The 20020-nt window shown below is 45.2% G+C and overlaps 3 protein-coding genes across 5 annotated transcripts; all 3 read left to right on the top strand.

The window, feature by feature from the left end:
- The first annotated feature begins 26 nt into the window (after positions 1-26).
- On the top strand, positions 27-8811 carry LOC111596480 (regulatory-associated protein of mTOR). 2 transcript variants are annotated; one of them, XM_023310737.2, is made up of 5 exons: positions 27-473; positions 593-1023; positions 7453-7814; positions 7882-8070; positions 8156-8811. In XM_023310737.2, the coding sequence occupies exons 1-5, from the start codon at positions 296-298 to the stop codon at positions 8322-8324; spliced, it is 1329 nt and encodes a 442-aa protein (XP_023166505.2). In that variant the 5' UTR covers positions 27-295; the 3' UTR covers positions 8325-8811. The 2 variants fall into 2 exon arrangements, with proteins under 2 accessions (XP_023166505.2, XP_023166506.2); XM_023310738.2 differs by lacking the exons at positions 27-473; positions 593-1023; positions 7882-8070; positions 8156-8811 and adding an exon at positions 2347-7012 and having other exon boundaries at positions 7453-7528.
- Positions 8812-12613: 3802 nt separating this feature from the next.
- Positions 12614-14636, top strand: LOC111596478 (protein THEM6). Of its 2 annotated transcripts, none has more exons than XM_023310734.2 (4): positions 12614-12679; positions 13007-13438; positions 13525-13739; positions 13813-14636. In XM_023310734.2, exons 2-4 carry the CDS (start codon positions 13279-13281, stop codon positions 14212-14214), a joined length of 777 nt encoding a protein of 258 aa, XP_023166502.1. In that variant the 5' UTR covers positions 12614-12679; positions 13007-13278; the 3' UTR covers positions 14215-14636. The 2 variants fall into 2 exon arrangements, with proteins under 2 accessions (XP_023166502.1, XP_023166503.1); XM_023310735.2 differs by lacking the exon at positions 12614-12679 and adding an exon at positions 12769-12925.
- A 2083-nt stretch (positions 14637-16719) lies between these two features.
- LOC111596479 (protein THEM6) lies at positions 16720-17807 on the top strand. The gene is made up of 2 exons (XM_023310736.2): positions 16720-16865; positions 17057-17807. Exon 2 carries the CDS (start codon positions 17068-17070, stop codon positions 17647-17649), a length of 582 nt encoding a protein of 193 aa, XP_023166504.1. The 5' UTR covers positions 16720-16865; positions 17057-17067; the 3' UTR covers positions 17650-17807.
- The last annotated feature ends 2213 nt before the right edge of the window (positions 17808-20020 follow it).

Below are 20020 nucleotides of genomic sequence, written 5' to 3' on the forward strand. Positions count from 1 at the left end.
CACATGTGTGCGTGCGTGCCTTTGTTTGTGTGCGTGTGAGCGTGTGCGTCTGTATGTGTTTGTTTGTCTTTGAGCTGAATCAGCATGTCATAGTATATACAATTGTAGCTTCTCTTTTAATAACATATTCATTTGTATTTAGCCCGCTTGGCAAACACGTTCAACGTTTGTGCGTGTGTAGTTTATTTTCCTCATTTACATCAATGTTTTACGTTTTGTAACTAGTTAAGATATAACTTTTAACTCTTATATTTAACTGACAAGTTTTCCTTCCCCAATAAACGAAACGGGAAAAATGCTTCATTTATACATTTGGCTAATACCTTCGCTTCTATTTATAATACCGCAACTGACAACAGCTGATGAGGCTGGCTGCAACTCTTTGGAACGTCATGAAATCGAGCGCCGTCTATCAACCAAGACGCCATACCGAGCCATCGCCAATTACAACGAAACGGCACCGTTATACGATGGTATGCTGTTTTGTTATTGTTTTCAAGATATTAGCTAAAATGAAGAAAAAGCAGAAATGAAAAACAGCTGTTTGCTTACTTCATTGCACACGCTCATTCGATTCATTTTATTTCAAAAGGTTGCCACCCGACGCGAATTTGGGCTATTATACGGCATGGCACGCGCAATCCCAGCAAATCGGTTATATTGCAAGCTAAAGGACGTCTGGTCGAAATACAAACTCAACTCTTGGCCCAATCTGACTCTAATTTATGTGCTGATGAATTTAAGCAACTGCGTCGCTGGAGCTGGGCCCACATCGAGCCGGACGATGAGAAATTACTGGTCGCCGAGGGTGAAGATGAACTAATTGAACTGGCTGAACGCTTTCAGTTGCGTTTTCCCAAACTCTTGCCCGATCTGTATAATCCAGAATGGTATTATATGAAGTATACAGCCACACAACGTACGCTTAAGAGTGCGCAGAGCTTTGCAACTGGATTGTTTGGACGACATCGCATACATGCCATCAGCTATCCAGAGCCTTTGCATCGGGATCCTGTGTTGCGGGTGAGTATTTTTTTTTTTTTTATATTTTGTTTTGTTTTTAAAATAAATATATATCGAATATAAAAGAGAACAAGAGAGAATAGACTCAAAAGTTGATCTTTGCTTGACAGTTGAACAAATGATTAACTTAAATGCTTTTAATTCGAAAAAGTGATCTAAGAAATGAAAATAAAATTTAAGTGAAATCGTCGAAAAGTGTCGGATCTTAAAGAAATAATAAAGAGAAGTAAAGAAAAGTAAAGAAAAATATATATAGTGTGGCCGATCAACAGTATAAATCTTGCAAGCTAATTATTTATTTGCATTATTCAAACTTGGCGCCAAAGAAACCGCGATATGGCATCACTACCGAGGCTGAAATGGTGGAGGGGACCATAAAAATGAATGCGCTCACGCATCCGCAAATACGCGCGCGCACACATACACACCTATATACATATATATATATATGCATATATATATACATTTATATATATATACGAACACATGCACATACAAAGCCAGAAAATCCGTAAATCTAGTTAGTACTGTGACGTTCTGCGCGTGCATATTATTTTTCTGTACGGTTTAACACTTAAAAGCATTGTTTACATTTTGTTTTTTTTTACACAATTGCTTGCAAATGTTGTGGACAAGCAGAGACACCGATGCGATAAGATAAGCGCCCGTAGGCCCATATTATATGCACACTTACAGAACTGATCGAAAAAAAAAGAAAAAAAAAACGACGTTGTCGCTTTTGAGGAAAGTGCGACTGCAAAAAAATTTTGTTTGGGGTTATGTGCACTGGCCGTTGTCGACGTAGTTGTCGTCGTCGTCGTCGTTGTGGTTGTCGTTGTTGTTGTTGTTGTGCATGTCCTGTGCAAATATAAATATAAAGTCTTATGTAGAGCAAAGTAATAGCAACAACAACAACAACAAATAACCATAAGCAGCGAAAGAAGCAGAGGAAGGAGAAGGAAAAGGAATTGCCAAGTGCAACAAGCGCAGCAATAAATCGTAAATATACAAACACGCAGAGAGACAGTTAAATATACATAATATATTATATTATATATATATATATATATACATATATATAGAAAGATGCCGCTGCAGGTGCCAATGTCTGGCAGAGACCGCAGCAGCAGCAGCGGCAGCACAACAACAACAACAACAATCAGCCGCACCAGCAACAGCAACATGAGCAGCGATCCCAAAGGCCTAGACGGGCTGCGTAATATAAAAGAATTAAAAAGTCAGCGCATGCAAGAACAGCAACAGCAACAGCAGCAGCAGCAGCCGCCGTCGCAGCAGCAGCCACAGCAGCCGCCGCCGCCGCAGCAGCAGCAGCAGCAAAAGCAACAGCAACAGCAACAGCAACATCACCCTCTACTCAAAGAATATTTTACATATCTTTATAATGGGGAGCTAAAGGAACGCCGCCAATTGGATGACAGGGAATGCCCATTGAGTTTTACGGCCATGCGTCACGTCGAATCGATTGTGCAATGGCCGCTCGTGGCGCTGCCTTGGCGCATTAGGGAGCGCATGAAAACGGCCAGTGTTGCCTTGGTGCTATGCCTCAACATTGGCGTCGATCCGCCGGATGTGGTCAAAATCCAGCCCTGCTCACGGCTCGAATGTTGGATCGATCCCAGCTCGGTGTCGGCACCAAAGGCCATGGAGCTAATCGGCAGCAATTTGCAAATGCAATACGAACGCTGGCAGCCACGTGCACGATATAAAAAATGCCACGATCCCACCGTGGAGGACGTCAAGAAACTGTGCACCTCGCTGCGGCGCAACGCCAAAGGCGAACGCATACTCTTCCATTACAATGGACACGGTGTACCCAAGCCGACCGCCAATGGCGAAATCTGGGTCTTCAACAAGACATTCACACAGTATATACCGCTGAGCATATTCGAGCTAATCAATTGGATGGCCGCACCCTCGATCTATGTGTATGACTGCTCCAATGCCGGCATCATCATCAACTCGTTTCAGCCCTTTGCCGAGCAGCACGAGCATGAGCTGGAGAAGGCCCTGGCCGCCGGCACGCAGCCGGCTGGCCAGCTGGTCAGCTACAAGAACTGCATACACTTGGCGGCCTGTGCGGCCAATGAGATATTGCCAATGAATGCCCAGCTGCCGGCGGATCTGTTTACCAGCTGCCTAACCACGCCCATCAACATCGCCCTCAAGTGGTACGCGATGCAGGAGAAACTGGGCATGGTGCCGCGCATACAGAGCGAACTGATCGACAAGATACCGGGCAAGGTGAACGATCGCCGCACCATGATGGGCGAACTGAATTGGATATTCACAGCGATAACGGACACGATTGCCTGGAACACGCTGCCACGCGAGCTGTTCCAGCGGCTGTTCCGCCAGGATCTGCTGGTGGCGAGTCTCTTCCGCAATTTCCTGTTGGCTGAGCGCATCCTGCGCAGCCACGACTGCACGCCGGTCTCGCTGCCCGCTCTGCCGCCGTGCCATCGGCACGCCATGTGGAAGGCCTGGGACTTGGTGGTCGACTTGGCACTGCAACAGCTGCCGGATATACTCGAACAGCAGGCGGCCTACCGCCAGTTGCCGTTCTTCGAGCATCAGTTGACCGCGTTCCAGGTGTGGCTCGACAGCGAATCGGAGTCCCGGACGCCGCCCGAGCAGCTGCCGATTGTGCTGCAGGTGCTCTTGTCGCAGGTGCATCGATTGCGTGCCCTGGAGTTGCTGGCACGCTTTCTCGACCTGGGTCCATGGGCCGTCAACCTTGCCCTGGGCGTCGGCATCTTTCCCTATGTGCTGAAATTGCTGCAGAGCTCCACGCGCGAGCTGCGACCGGTGCTGGTCTTCATCTGGGCCAAGATACTCGCCGTCGACCCCAGCTGCCAGGTGGACCTGGTCAAGGAATACAAGTACTTCCTCACCGTGCTGCAGGACAACAGCGTTAGCAAGCAGCATCGCACTCTGTCCGCCTTTGTGCTGGCCTCGATTGTCCACAACTTCCTGCTGGGCCAGACGAGCGCGCTGCAGGGACCCCTGCTCTCCATCTGCCTGGAACAGCTGAACGACAGCAGCTGGCTACTGCGCCAGTGGCTGGCCATATGCCTGGGCATGCTCTGGCAGAATTTTGAGAAGGCCCGTTGGTCGGGCGCCCGCGACTTGGCGCACGAGAAGCTCTATGTGCTGCTCCGCGATCCCATACCGGAGGTGCGAGCCGCTGCCGTGTTCGCCCTGGGCACCTTCATCAGCTCCGTGACCGATCGCAGCGAGGGACAAGCGAACAATATTGATCGCATCATAGCCATCACGCTGCTGGAGACGGTGGGCGAGGATATGTCGCCGCTGGTGCGGCTCGAGCTGGCGGCAGCGCTGCAATGGATGGTGCTGCTCTTCGAGTCGCAGTTCGTCACGGTCTACACGGCGGAGCATATGAACAGCCAGAGCTCGGCTCTGGTTTCGTGCGGCGGTGAGCGCAGCGCCAGCATCACTCATGGCATGCCCAATGCTCCGCCCGCCAGCTATGCCCAGTACACGCACAGCCTGGAGCGGCATGCCCATGTCACCATCAGGCGTGGCGTTAGCTCCAGCTCCATTTCGAACATGGCCAGCTCCAGCTCGATGTCTGGCAATTCCGTGGGCAGCGCCAGCGGCAGTGGCGGCGGCGGCGTCGGCGTCGCTGGCAACTGCAGCAGCAACTCGGGCAGCACGGCGACCACAAATGCGATACCCTTTCAATATATCTTCACCAAGCTCTGGCAGGGCATCTACAATCTGGGCCAGGATCCGTTTCCCACAGTCGCCGCAACAGCCCAGAAGATCATTGCGCACGTGCGCGATACGGCGCTGTGCTTGATCACCGCCAAGGAGGCGACGAATGCCACAGCTGCCGCTGGCATTGGCGGCTCCTCCGGTGGACGAGATCAGCAAAAGCTGAATAGCAGCATCCTGAGCGTCAGCCTGCCGCCCAGTCCCAATACGCGCTGCAATTATCTGAGCGCCAGTGGCGAGTCGCCGCCGGTGGGCGGAGCAGCTGTGGCTGTGGCAGCAGCAGCAGCGGCGGCGGCGGCGGCAGCGGCGGCTTCGTCCGGCAACAATCGCTGGTCGCAGAAGCCGCGTCTCTCCGGCAGCAACGAGGCGCAGCAGCGCAAGCTGCGCACCACCTCGATGAGCGACGAAACCGATGGCGGCGCTCCAACGGGCTCGACAGCTGCCACAGCCGCGAGCTCCGCTGTGCTGGGACTGGCGGCGGGCGCCCATGCGGCCGATGGCAGCAATTCGGCGCGCAGCAGCGGCAGCGAGACGAACCACTATGCCGACGCGAGCAACGCCAAGACGCAGCAGCTGCAGCCGATTGTGCAGACACAGTTCATACCTTGGGCCATTTCGTACTTTACGCGTCCGGGCAAGCAGCGCTACAGCAGCGCAGAGAGCGGCACCGAGGAGGAGGAGGGTCAGCAGCGCTGGCCCGTCGATCGCAATTCGGCGGAGCTGCGCAAACGCGAGTATCGCTATCAGCGCAACGAGCAGATCCGCCGCACGGCGCGCCGCGAGCAGCAGGAGCAGCGCGTCCAGCGACTCGACGCGTTCAGCTTTGTGCGCAAGACGCAGTGCACGCCGTCGCTAGTGAAGCTATTGCCGTATGAGCAGCAGATTGCCGTCGCCTACAAGGAGAAGGTGCTCGTCTATGACTTCGTGCGCAATCTGGTCCATAGCTATGTGACGGAGGCTGTGCCCGATGGCGGCGGCGCTCAGTCCGTGGGCAGCAGCACCAACAGCAGCGGCGCTGTTGTCGGCGGCGGCGGCGGCAGCAACAGCGGCGGCGGCGGCAGCAGCGGCGGCGGCGGCAGTGGACGCAAGATTAGCCGCCTGCCCGCCACCATATTCGCGCGTGTCAGCAGCTTCGAGCTGCTGAATGCCCAGGACGTGGGCCTGATGCTGGTCGCCCACGATGATGGCGTCATACGCGTCTGGCAGTCAACGGGCGGGCCGCAGGAGAACTCGAGCGGTGGCTCCGGCGAGCCGCAAGCAATAACCACATCTTTGATCAGCGCCTGGGATGCGTTCCCTCGCACCGGCTATAACAGCGGCTGCGGCGGCGGTGCCGGCAGCAGCGGCGCCGGCGGCAGCGGCAGCAGTGCCAGCGGCAGCATCAACAGTTCCTATTTGCAGCGATTGCTGAAGACGGATCCGCTGGCAGCGGTCGGCAGCAGCGGCGCTGCCACCACCTGCATCAGCGGCCCCACGGCGGCATCGGGTGCTGCAGTTGCGGTTGCCGCAGCCATGGCCAGCGGCTCGAATAGCCACAGCCATAGCCATAGCCATAGCCATAGCCTGGGCCATAGCCACTATCGCACCTCCACGGACATTGTGACCGCTTGGCAGCAGTATTGCCAGCACCTGGTCGTGGGCTGTGAAGCCTATCGCTTCCTGCGCATTTGGGATGTGGAGCGGGAGCTGCGACTGAACGATCTGCCGCTGGGACGCCGCGAGACAAGCGTGCGCGTTCTCTCGCCGTTCGTGGCCAACAAGCGCTGGGATCTGATCGTGGCCGGCTGCGCGGATGGCAGTGTCCGGCTCTTCGACAAACGCTGTGCACCTCAAGACGCCCGGATTCGTGTCTATCGCGAGCATACGGCGCCCATACTCCATGCCTGCCTACGGGCAAATGATACGTCTCTCGTTACGGGCTGCACGGCGGGCAAGGTGAATGTTCTGGATTTGCGGGCGAGCGGCACGTCCGGCGTCTTCCATCAGTGGGAGGCGGGCAGCGATATTACGGCCATGGCCAGTCACCAGGTGGCGGATGCTATCGCCTGTGGCAACGCCTCGAAGATCTGCATCTACTCGCTCAACGGACGCACCCAGAGCGTGCTGCGCAGCAACGAGGGCTTCATGGGCTCCAAAATTGGACATCCCACATGCCTGTCATTTCATCCGTATAAGGTGCAACTGGCGGTGGGCTTTGTGGACAACACGGTAGCTGTCTACAGCCCCACACCAGGTAAATTGTATAACAAAGTAGCGAGTAACAAGCGACGAGCAGCGAGTAGCGAGTAGCGAGTAGCGAGTGAATGCTATTACTGCTTAGGTCTGGTACTAGGGAAAATTCACTAGCTGTGGATATCAGTGGACGCTGCAATGAGTGCTTACAGCGAGTAGACGCAACGAGTAGACTTAACGAGTAAACTAAATGTGCAGATATTAGCTAAAGCTGCACTGATCAGAGCTAGAGCAAGAGCTTGTAGCCATAGCAAACAGTCACAACGAGTGAGCTTTAGGGTTAGCTGCAACTGCAACGAGTAAACACAGCGAGTAATAGGAAACAGCTTGAACGATCATTTGCTCTATTCTCTCTCGCTCTATCTCTTTCTCTCTCTTTCTCTCTCTCTCTCTCTCTCTCTACAATTTGTACTCACTCGCCGCAATTTGCACTCGTTACAGTTTTATAAACTCTGCAGCCGCTGGAAAACGGACGTCGATAAGAATCCTGAAACAATGTTTTATGCACGTAGCTTCAACGCGGAGCCCGCAATGCAGTCAGCAGTGGCGCATGTGCGTGCCGTTACCAAATTAATGGACTTAACCCCCCAGGATGTCCAGCTAATGTATACCGTGTGCGCCTTCGAGACGGCCTGGCAGCGCCGTCGAGCCCCGTCCGTCTGGTGTCGCTTCTTCGATGTGGCCTCATTGAGCGCCCTGGAATTTGCCGAGGACCTCAAATACTATTGGAACGATGGCTACGGCTATGAATTGACGCATCGCATTGCCTGTCCGGCAATCGCCGACATGTTTGCGGCCATCGAGTGAGTAGCTGCTCCATCGTGAATCGAAGCGAGTTCTCAATTAATTCCGAATTTCCTTGAATTGCAGCACATTGCAGCCGCGCGCCAATGCCACCTTCTACTTTACCCATTCGGGAACGCTGCTCAAGATGCTGGCCCACCTGGGCGTGGCCAAGGACGAACGTCCGCTCACGCACAAGGATTTTGAGATGAAGCGTCTGTGGCGCACAAGTGAAATCGATGCGTTCGCAACCAATCTGGCCTTTGTGCGCTATAAGTGAGTGAGATTAGATAGAGTCGATGGCGGCTATATGCATATAGAGTATATTGATTGAACTTCACTTTCTTGCAACCATCGGCAGCTGCATCGAACGAGAGCCGCAGGTTCTGGCCATGCATCAGGAGCGGGTGATACGTCTGCCTGGCTGTCCGCAGGATGAGGATCTTTGTCCGCTGTCAACGCTGCGTGCCAACTACGCGGATAGCGTCGAGCGCTGTGACTTTGAGGCGCTCTGCCAGGCGGCAAACTGAGCGTATCCAGTGAGACAAAGCATGAGAGGAAGCGAGAGCGAGAGGAGAGCTGGCTGGCATGGAATGGGAATTGGGAATTGAGTTTTTGGATGAACTGCTGCTGCTGCTGCTGCTGCTGCCTGCTGCTGCCTGCCTGCCTGCAAAACTATGTGAAATTAAACATGAAACAAGGGATTCATCGGAATATGTAAACGGAATATTGAATTGATGTCGAGGAACGAACAGAGAGAGAGAGAGAGAGTGAGAGAGAAAACGAGAGAGCGAACGAGCGAGAGCTGTGTTGGAATGATAATGATTTATGGTAGAAGTTAGACGATAAGAAATGCTAAATATCCAAGTGTGTTAAGTCAAAATATGTGTATGTATTTTGTATATGCCTTATAATCAATGTGGACCATCCAATCCAACAGAAAGAAAAACAAACAAAAACAAGCAAATAAGAGAGCGAGCGAGAGAGAGAATGCACAAGCGCGCGAGCAAGGGAGAAGGAAAACGCAATGTGAACGAACAAATCGAAATGAAAAAGAGCTGCGTGAAAAGCTAAAGATTGTTTCTAGCCATGCCGCCAAACCCGAGAAAGTTGTCTATCTATGCATAGACATATATATATATATACATACTATATAGACTATATATAAACTGTACAATCTGTACTGCTAAAAACCTATGCGATTTCATTTGATTTGATTTGCTATTTTTTTTTGTTTTCATTTCTTTTTTGTAACTCTTGTACATAACCCATATTTATATATATATATATTATAGCTCCTCATATATATATATATAATATAACGCGTTTGTAACTATATATAGAAAGCTATGCTATAATGTACTCGTATATAATTCTACTATATGCCTGTAATCATTGTAAACGCCTCTAAAACCCAAAACCCGCGATAAATATCGTTCACTTTATGCATGTGCTTAGACCTAAGTCTATATATATATATAAACACACACACACATATATATATATATATATATTGTAAGTGATATTTGTTTTGTTAACAATTCAGTTTCTCTACCATCAAACTCTATAAAATGTAAATTAGAATTGCTTAAATGGAAAAAAAACTCTGTTAAAAAACCTAACGAAAAGCGAAGTTCAAACTGAAATTGAAATTATTTTTATAAAACAACCAGAGAAATGTGGAAAGTTCAGGCGAACAATCGACAAATATTTGTTATTTCATATTTCAAAAAAAAAAAAAAAAAAAAACAAAAAAAAAAACAAAAAAAATTAATAATTAAACAATTTGTTAATTCATTTAAGTTTAAGTTTTTGCTTTGATATATAAATATTTAATTTTTATAAAAACAAATAATATATATTTTGAAATTAAAACTTTAAACTTTACCAATTTGTGCTAAAGCCAATTTATATATATATACATATATATTCCTATAGAGTTGTCCGATTTTGTGCCTGAAATATATGTTTTTTTTTTAGACTATAGACTATATAGCGCTTCGATATACATGTAATGCATATATTGATAAGCCCAAACCGATGCAACCCAGCTAGCACACCTCAAACAGGGTATTTCGAAAAGTTCTTGACAAATACTAAAGAAAAAACTTGTTAAACATAAAATAATGTTCAGTCAATATTTGATCGATTTCGAACAGCAAACAGGTGTTCGAGCCTTGTCTAGATGTACACAAATATATATATACTATATCGGTTATATAACGGATATATCTATCTATAAAGAAATGCTTTGATATTACTTGAACTATACGAGTTTTTGGGTTTCTCAGAAGACAAAAATAAATTGCAAAAAAAATATAAAAATAAAATAAAAATTGTGACTGTAAATGCAATGATATAACAGATGCATATATGTATCTATCTATATGATATAGAAATTTGTTAGCTGTAATACACACGCGAGATCTGTTCAAGAAGTACTGCAAATTGGAAAATATTGAATCACGAAATGAATATTAATAAAGATAATAAATAAAGTATTCGCGATACTTTCTAAACAGATCTCGAATATATATATATATATAGCTACATTTACTGGGCCTTTAGTCGAGCCCTAACACTTCGCCTAGTAAAGCAAACTTCCCGTGTTTGCACAGCGTGCGATTTGCTAATTGTTAATTTTACTCGATTCGAACATTTCTTAGCGTTAAGTGTTTTCGTTTCGTTTACCCTACGAGCTCTGGGCCCATAGGCTGTGCTGACTAGCTGCTTAGAGTATGCGGCCCTAAAGCCACGTTACGTCTTGGCCAATTAGCATACGTATAATTGTCATATGTATCACATATAAATGGAGAGATTTATATATATTGTATAAATATATTATATAGATGTATATATATATTCCATATGTGCTAAGTTTTCGATTTTTGTTTCGCATATTCGAGTTGAACTTCAATTAACCAAATTAACCCATTTAAGCATTTACAGGTTTGGAATTTTAGGTAGACCTACGGAAGCTTCACGAATTTGTTATAGTAGCTATATAGAGTGGATATATCGAGTCAGATAAAAGTTAGTGATGATATATAGAGAAGATATTGATATATATAGAAGATATATATAAAGGCAAATAAATAGAGTCGACATAAACTTGATATAGATCAGACTTATAGACTCTAAAGAGAAGATATATAGAGTAGACTTATTAAACTAGATATATAGATTAGATATTAGAGAAGATATATACTATAGATATGCATATAATCATATATAAGATCAAGAGTAGCCTCTGGACTCTACACTCTATGAGTCAGCTCAGATTATGCGATTTTCTCTGAAGACATTATATAGAGCTAAAAACAGTAATATAAATCAAATCTAATAAGATCTTAGATATCAACTTTTAGCTATATTTCTGATAATGATATATAATACTTATAGACTATATGATCTGATATATGACAAATATATAGATTTAGATGCATTCTAAATCATCATATATCATATATCAGATCATATATCATATATATGTATCATATATCATACATCAGATTTGAACTTAGATTCAGCTTAATATCTCTTATCATATAGAGATTAATACCTGATTTGGCATTATTTGTAGACAGTCGAAGCTTTCCTTGTGCTACATTTCCACTTGACGTATGCGTGATTTCTCTGGAAGTCAACGTAGAATGAGCTTTTCTTTTGTTATGAATCAGAAAATATTTTTGCCTTTTTAATTTAGTTTGAAAATACATATTTGAGCTCTTGTAGTTGCCAAGTTCTCTTGGCCTCCTTCAGCTGGATTGAAGTTTGATAGCTTTGATGGATAAGAGCTCAGCTAAAGAGCTTTAAATAAAGCTTTGAGAATACGCCTAAGTGAGAATAGCCTAAGAATATATTTTTAGGCAGATATAGATAGGGACTCATGTTATGCTTTAAGCTTAGACTTTGTGCTTTTTAGCTATGTTCACTGGGGTATTAAAAGCTTTTGCTTTGCTCCATGTGCTCTATACATATTATGAGAAATTGTGAGGCTTACGATGCTTTCTTGACACATATTATTATTAAGTTTTCTAGATCAAATATCACAGAATTTGGTTAAGCTAGGGGCCTATGCTAAAAGCTTTCAGATAGTTCACTTTGCAATCTTAAATATTTTATGTGAATAGTCTTAACAACCCTTAAGCTACAGCCTAGGTCCTGCTAAATGCGTTGGCAAAAAGCTTTCAGACATATAGATTTTTGGAGCTTTACAGCTAAAGCACACATTAAACAACCCTTAAGGTTAAGCCTAGCCCAAGCTAAAAGCTTTCACATATTCAGATTCCTTGAGCTTTAGAGCAACTACTTTTGAGCTAAAGCTTTTAGCTACAAAAAGCTAAAGCGAACACTGCTCTAGTCGTCTAAGCTGCGCTTTCGTTTAGGGTATTTTTTGTCAGCGTGCGAGCTGTCTAACTGGCTAACTAGCTAACTGGTTGGCTGGCTCAAAGAACGAGCGGCCGGAGGACTTTGAATTTGTTTGTGTGAGCTTTTTTAGCTTTGTTTAGTTAGTTGTTTACTTTAACAACAAAAATTTAATAACAAATGAATAAATAATAATAATGAGAAGAAAAGCAGCTAAGCACTCGAAATGCCACAAAGCAAGTGCAGTTAAGAAATTTAGCTTTTTTGCTGCTAACATAAGCAGCGGAAGCTGTAGCTTGAAAAAAGCTTACAGGCCACAGCGCAGTCGCAGTTGCAGTCGCTGCTGCTGCAGCTGCTGCTGCCACTGCCGCTGCCCCTGCCCCGGTCACTGTCGCCGGCAACAGGTTCAACCCCTAAAAGTCGTAAAGCTTTTGCTATTTAGCTGATAAAGCTGTCGCCGAGGATGCCAGCAGCGATGCCGACGTCGATGTCGACGTCGCTGCCGGCGCTATTCAGCGTACGGACGTCGGGCGAACAGCATTTGGCCAAAAAACACACACACAGCGCGAAAAGGCAGCAAAAAATAAAAACAAAAATGAAAAAACGGTTTTAGTGCGCTGCTGTCGTCGTTGCGGTTGGCGCGTTGCGTTGAACAACACAAAAATTTTCGGTTTTTTTTCTCATTTGATTTAATTTTTGTTTTCGGCTTCGTGTTAAACAATTAGCTGAAGGAGCTAGCCTCTCCGCGTGTGTGTGTTCCTGGGTGTGTGTGTGTGTGTGTGCGTGTTTGTTTGTGTGAAGCGGCAAATGAACGTCAGCAAAATATGACTTAATTCTTGTGCAGCCTTTTTTAGTCAGGACAACAACCCAAACAAACAAACACGAAAAAAGTCTAACGAAAAGGAAGAGGAAGCCGAAGAAGCAGCAGCAATAGCAGCACCAGCCGTTGAGCGCAAAAAGGAAAACAAAAAAATAACTGTATTAGAAGTTATTTATAGACTAACAAAGCGCGTTTGACTGGCTTCCGCATTTAATTAGCCTTCAAGCACGACGCCCCTGCCCCAGACCCAGTCCCCGTCCCAGCCCCTGTCTCCCGTTCCACAACCATTTCGTACCATGGAACAGCTGTGCTATGTCGTGCTCAGCTGCCTATTGGCCATCGTCTTGCTGTACGGCCTGCTGGAGCTACATTATTTCCTGCGCATGTGTCTCTGCGTGCTGCTGGCGCGCTTCATCAAGCGTCGCTGCCACATCCTGGAGACGACCAGCGTGAACGGTGAGTTTGCAGTGGTCAGAGATAGACAGGGAGAGAGAGGGAGAGGGAGAGAGGGACAACATCTCATTGCTCTTTACTCGTTTTAGGCCTCTGCTTGAGCAACGATGTGGATACGCTGCTTTATCACATGAATAATGCGCGTTATTTTCGGGAGTTGGATTTCGCACGCGTCGATTTCTACGAGCGCACGAAGCTCTACAGCACGATCAGACGCTTGGGCGGCTCAGTGTTTCAGGGCGCGGCGACCATACGCTATCGTCGCTTCATACGACCCTTTCATCGTTTCACCATTGAGTCCAGGGTATAGCGAGAGAGAGAGAGAGAGAGGGAGAGAGAGAGAGTGTCTTGTGCTAATTTCTGATTTTTTGTTGCAGATCATCTACTGGGATGAGCAGTCGCTGTTCATGGAGCATCGGTTTTTGCGTCCCGCCGATCAGTTTGTCCACTGCATCGTCATCTGCCGGCAGCGTGTGATCGATGTGCCCATGGACACGGTGATGGCTGAGCTGCTGGCCAAGACGCCGCTGCAGGCGTCCAGGCATACGCTCAGCTCAACCGCCAGCCTGCAGCCGGCGGGCATGGGCAGTGCCACGCCCATGCCGCAAACAGCCGCCGAAGCGGGCCAGGCCGAGAACGGGCATGTGGCGACGGCAGCGGGCGCCACGGCAGCGACCGCGGCGTACAGCATCAAGGTGAAGCCGCCGCTGCCGCCGGAGCTCTGCAAGTGGATTGAGTACAATGAGATGTCCAGCAAGAACTTACGCAGCGGCTGCTGACCATAGAGTTGACAAGAGGTGCAGCAGGATCAGAAGCAGGCGCAGGAGCAGGAGCAGGAGCAGGAGGCAGCATCCACTCAGTTGACATGGATTTAGACGAACTAGAAATACTCTACGTTCCGCCTAAACAATTGTTATTGTTTTTTTTTCTCTTTGTTTTAAATTAGTTTTTCTATGTAAATGTGTGCGTGTGTGTGCGTGTGTGAACTGTGTGTAAATTGTGAACTGTTTGTTGTGAATGTTGACTCTTTAGCTCTAAGTCGAACTCTGTGTTTGCGTCTATGTCTGTGTTGTGTCCGTGTCCGTCTCCCCAACTGCTTGGCCTGGCCGCAGCAGCTTCGAGTCGAGCACCCACAGCTAATAGCCCACAATTAACTGTTAATATAGGGGGTTCATATAAATGCTACATAGATGCAAGCTAATCCACTTTTGTCGTTTCGCTTGGGCAGTGGGCAGTGGGCAGTGGGCAGTGTTGGAAAACGAGCGAAAGCGGCTGGAAATTGCAGAGTTACCGCTTGTCACTCAGACAAAAACAGTGTTGGTAAGCGCTGTAATGTAGATTTATCAAACTAAATACATTGTAATCTATTGCGCGAAGTATAGTCAATCAGAGAGCTATTATAGACAGTGTTGAGAAAAAACAGTGTTGGAAAATGCCAGCTAGCCACAGCTTATAAGGCTGAATATGCATTGCATTATGGTCTGCTGTCAATCTATTGACTAAGCTAGCAATACAGTGTTGGTAAGTGTTGAAAAATGCTAGGTTGCATAAGCCCGGTTTATATATGCCGATATATAAATTGTAATTGAAGAACTTAACAGGAAATATGACAGGCAAATAACAAAAACACGGTAAAGAATCAGGAAACAGTGTTGAGCACCGCTGCACAGTGACAGTGCATCGACAGCGTGACTGGGATAAGCAGACTGAAGTGCTTCGAGTCTCTTGCCAAAGCAAAGCAAACTAAGTAATTCTAATAGCGGGCGGGGCAACTGTAATTAAGCAAATAGTCGTTGAGTCCAAGTAAAACAGAGAAGAGAACCTGACCAAATACGTTATATTTAGATAATGAGCTAGACTTATTTGCTTGTTTGCCTGACCTTAGACCAATTGTATTTTGTGTATGAGGTAAAAACCGAAATCCGCGTTCTATGAAAGTGCCAAGTGCACACAGCGTTTCCACTGCTCACGGAGCTTTGCTTTGCTTTGATTTGCGACTGTCAACATTGTGAGCAAACGGTAAATACTCAAAGTGCAGTTGCGACATGACGCTTTCAGGCCAAAAGCAGTGCTGAGACGACGATCTGGTCTAAGGTGCTAAATGTTAATGTTAAATCAATTTGGCGTTTTGCATGCGTCATGGTTGAAGTGGAAATTGCTTAGAGTAACGGTAAATGCGCTGAATAGCTGAATCGATTCAATTCAAGTTCAAGTGCGAGCGAGACAATGCCATGACTCAGCACGTTTCAGTTTTGTTGTGTGAAATTGAAAGTGCTTGAACGATACCCTATAAATTGCGTACGAAGCTCGATATCTTATATTGGTTATTTTACTATTTCCTTTGTGTTTTTACATTTATCTTATCTTTGACTTGCTAAACTGATTTAGTTTGATACATTATCTAAATACAGTAGCCACATATATATATAAATATATTGTTTAAAGACTCCGTTTTTTATTCGCTTGGACAGTGTACTTCGATTTGCATTCGATTTTAATTAACAGTTGAACCTGACACACGCTTGTTTAGCATATACAGCTGCGGACTTTAGGCGCTCCCGCTTTAGCACACTTGCACTGATAAAAAATGTTCAGTTCAGCAGCGAATGGTCAAGCTTCTTTGAATTTTTCCTTAGCTAACAGTTAAAGTAAGAACCCTCTCCTCTAGCATGTGCAGGCCCACTTTGAATCATTATACTTCGGTTCCTTCACACTCAAGTTCAAGTTGGTTTGAACATGGTGCGTACTGCTTTAACACATTTATACATAAGTCTCAAGCGCATTTTCTAGCTCACACTCTCACTCTCATTATTGCGCTACCGTTGCGATTGGTCAATGATCTTTCGTTATGCTTTGCAGCTGTTTGTTCAGCATTGAATTAAAAATTCAACACGCTCCTTCGGCGCATTCCCACTTTCAATTTCATCCTTTTCGCTCTCCCGCTTTGTCCATCACACAGCAAAATACTTTTGTTTGAGCTGCTTCAACGCATGCAGGCAATGCAAAGCTTAAGTGTATTCTCTAACTCACACTCTCACTATCATTGATTGGTCAACGATCTTTCGTTTTGCTTTGCTACTGCTTTCGCACTGCTTGTTTGGCATCCAATTAACAGCTTAACTTAGAATGCGCTTCTTCGGTATAATTGAGCCTGCACGGCTCTCCCTCATTTGCATTCTTACTCTCATTGCTGCGCTCTCCAACTGTTGCTCTCCCGCTGCGATTGGTCAACTTTCTTTCGCTAGGGTCTTGCAGCCGCTCCGCCACTTGAGCAACTTTTTGTTTTGATGTCTTCGTATCAGTTTCGTTTGGTCGCTCGACGCCAGCAGTTGTTGATCGCCTGCGCTTGCCATTGCCGCCACAGCGAACGACGCTATCAGGATTATCGACATTATCGCACACTCTGACTATCGCGCGTAAATAGAATTGAGTAAGTAGTCGCTGATCTACGCAGACATATGTATGTATCGAATGTATCGATACCTTTGCATATTCATAACAAGCCAATTAATTTGCGGCTCCGACGCAGCCCGCAGCAGACACAAATCCAAAGTTTAATGTGAAACTTTCGCCTCTAACGAGTTATTTTCGTCTGCTCTTTACTTTCGTGTTCGTATGTAGATCCAAAGACCATGTCGCTGCTGGTGGTGCTGCTCATTTTGTACATCATTTGGGATGTTAACTACTTTATACGCTGCATTTTCACGGTGCTCGCCGGCCGGCTGTTCCAGGGCAAGCGCAAGGTGACGGACACCACAACCATCTACGGCCTGTGCACCTCCCAGGACGTGGACATCTTCCTGCGGCACATGAACAATGCGCGCTATCTGCGCGAACTGGACTTTGCCCGCTTCCATTTCTATGCGCTGACCAATCTCTATGAGCTGGTGCGTCAGCGCGGCGGCGGCGCCGTCCAAGGGGCCAGCAGTGTGCGCTATCGCCGCACCATACCCATCTTCCATCCCTACAAGATCCAGACGAAGCTCGTCTGGTGGGACGACAAGGCCATCTACCTGGAGCAACAGTTCATCACACTGGCCGATGGCTTCGTCCGCGCCGTCGCCCTCTCCAAGCAGTGCATCACCAAGTGCAACGTCAGCGAATTGCTCAAAACTTACCCCGAAGCGGCCAAGCGCCCAGAGATGCCGGCAGATCTTAAGCTCTGGCTGGATGCCATCGAAGTGTCCAGCCAGAAGCTGCGCAAGGATAAATGAGCTCCAATTGGAATGCGCCCATTGGCAGAGTCCAATTGGCATGATCTTCACCCAGCTTTGTTTACGTGTAGTTAAGTCTCTTCGCCGTCTTCCTCTTCCTCTTCTTTCCCATTATTATTTTTTTTTATCACTCTTTAAGCTTAGTTTCTTTTGCTTTCCCCCTTTCTCCATCGGTTCGTTTGCATAAATAAAATGAAATATTTTTGTATGAGGCTAAAAAACGCTTTGTCTTTCATTGTTGTGGGCAACAATGTCGTTACGTAACGTAACCTTACGTAACGTAACGAACGGGCTTAGCTGTTATCTTCAAGCATATTTAATAAATTGATAACTTATTGATTTGTGCTGTTATGGCACAACAAATGGTGTTACGTAGCGTAACTGCGTTAGAATAACGTGACACAATCTTATGTTACGTACCGTAACGTAAGCAAAGTAACGTTTTTAGTTATTATTTGTATTATTTATGTAAAACATTTATAACTTAAATGACATTAATGAAGATACGCTGGAGAACAATAATAGCTTTACGTCACGTAACGTAAAAACGTCACGTAAGTCATTTGTATACATTTAGTCTTCTTTACGGCTTAAAGAATTTTTTAGTTGTGAAGTTATAATTTTTTCTTACGTTATTTTCCTAAGCGCCTCTTACGTTATTTTCACATATCTAATTCAACAATTACGTAACTGCAGAGCGCAGCTTTCTCTTTCATCACTAAGCCAAATTTTGCTGTAATCTTACCAAATATTAGCATAAATTAGTATAATCTTTGATACCCTGTAATTTACGAATGCATCAAAGGGGCTGCTGCACTAGGAAGAAATTGTATATATTTATCATATGATATATTCAGCTGTAGCTTTGTGCATCTGTCATTACAGGGTATCTACAAGCTGACCCCTCTTGACCAAGCGTGTGCAAATTAGTTAGATAATTTATTGCTCTGAGGCATAGGTTATTTTAATACATTTTTAAGTGGCTCCACATAAGTGCTTAAAGCTTTTGTTGCAGCTAAAGGGAATTCACTGAAGACTTATTTGAACGAAGGAGGGAGTTATCGGTGCAGCACTCAATATGCTGCTTACTTAGTATAGGGTATCTTCTGCCTTAGTCAAGGCATCAATCTTTCAGTACCAACTTATTACAGGGTATAAAAAATATATATTTATAATAAGGGTAATAAATACAGGGTATCTACAAGTGTGAAACCATTCACATGCAAGTGCAATACTCTAAATATTTTGATCTTGAGGATATGCATCATTAAAAGTGTATGAATCGGCCAACTGTACTGACTGTTGACTTACAGGGTATATTCTCAATAACATATTTCGATTAGTGAGGCTGAAATGCTAACAATGTAGGCATAGATTCCCAACAATTTCTCGCTTGAACGGCTTGTAGTTGTACAGGGTATCTTAAAGTCGTATACAAATTACAATCATCATATATTAAATAAATGGCATCATATATTAAATATATTTCCAAAAGCAGAATTACAATATTAAGCAGCATAACATATTTCAGCTGCACCAATTGTTAATTTACAGGGTATGTTCTAGTCGTATACATACTAAATGAATTATCATCTTTATTATAAAGTAATTTTGAAAAGAACATAATCATAGAAGTAAGCACACAGCAACAGCAGCTACATTCGCTGTGTTTACAGGGTATTTTTAAGTCGTACACTCATAATAATCAATAAAAACTTGTTTATTGCACAAATTTTAATAAAAAAATCATTGCAAAGGGTATATCAAAATATGGAGAATATTAATTCCATCATTTGTTATTTAATTACAGGGTATGCTTTGATCGTATACTTTTAATTATTGTATTTGATATAGATTTTAAGCAAAATTCAAAAGAACAACACAAAGCTTACATATACTTATGCTCTACATTAGTTTGTTGTTATTTCACAGGGTATCTTTTAGTCGTATAAGCAAGATCAATCAATATGATTTTGTTTAACGAATTTAAGAATTCTTGCAAGCGCATACGCATTCCAAATGCCAGCTGAAAGCTGTTTGATCTTTTACAGGGTATCTAGTGGTCGTATACTTGTATGCCTTTAAGGCTTGTATAAGAGCTAGTTGTTTAAGCAAGTTTCAGTTTCAAACATCATCTCAAAGTATACATATAATGCTCTTTATTAGCTTGTTGTTGTTTTACAGGGTATCTTCTAGTCGTATACACAAGACAAGCAATATAATTTTGTTGATTAAAAAAATGTCAAAGTGTTTACACATTTCCCATAGCAGCTGTCAGTTGTGTGTTGCTTTACAGGGTATCCACTAGTCGCATACAGGCTAACACGCAGCTATGTTTTGTTTATTAAACAAATCTCTTAAATTATATTAC

Source organism: Drosophila hydei, unplaced genomic scaffold, assembly GCF_003285905.1.
Source record: "Drosophila hydei strain 15085-1641.00,03,60 unplaced genomic scaffold, DhydRS2 tig00000237-arrow-arrow-pilon, whole genome shotgun sequence".
Taxonomy (NCBI): Eukaryota; Metazoa; Arthropoda; class Insecta; order Diptera; family Drosophilidae; genus Drosophila; species Drosophila hydei.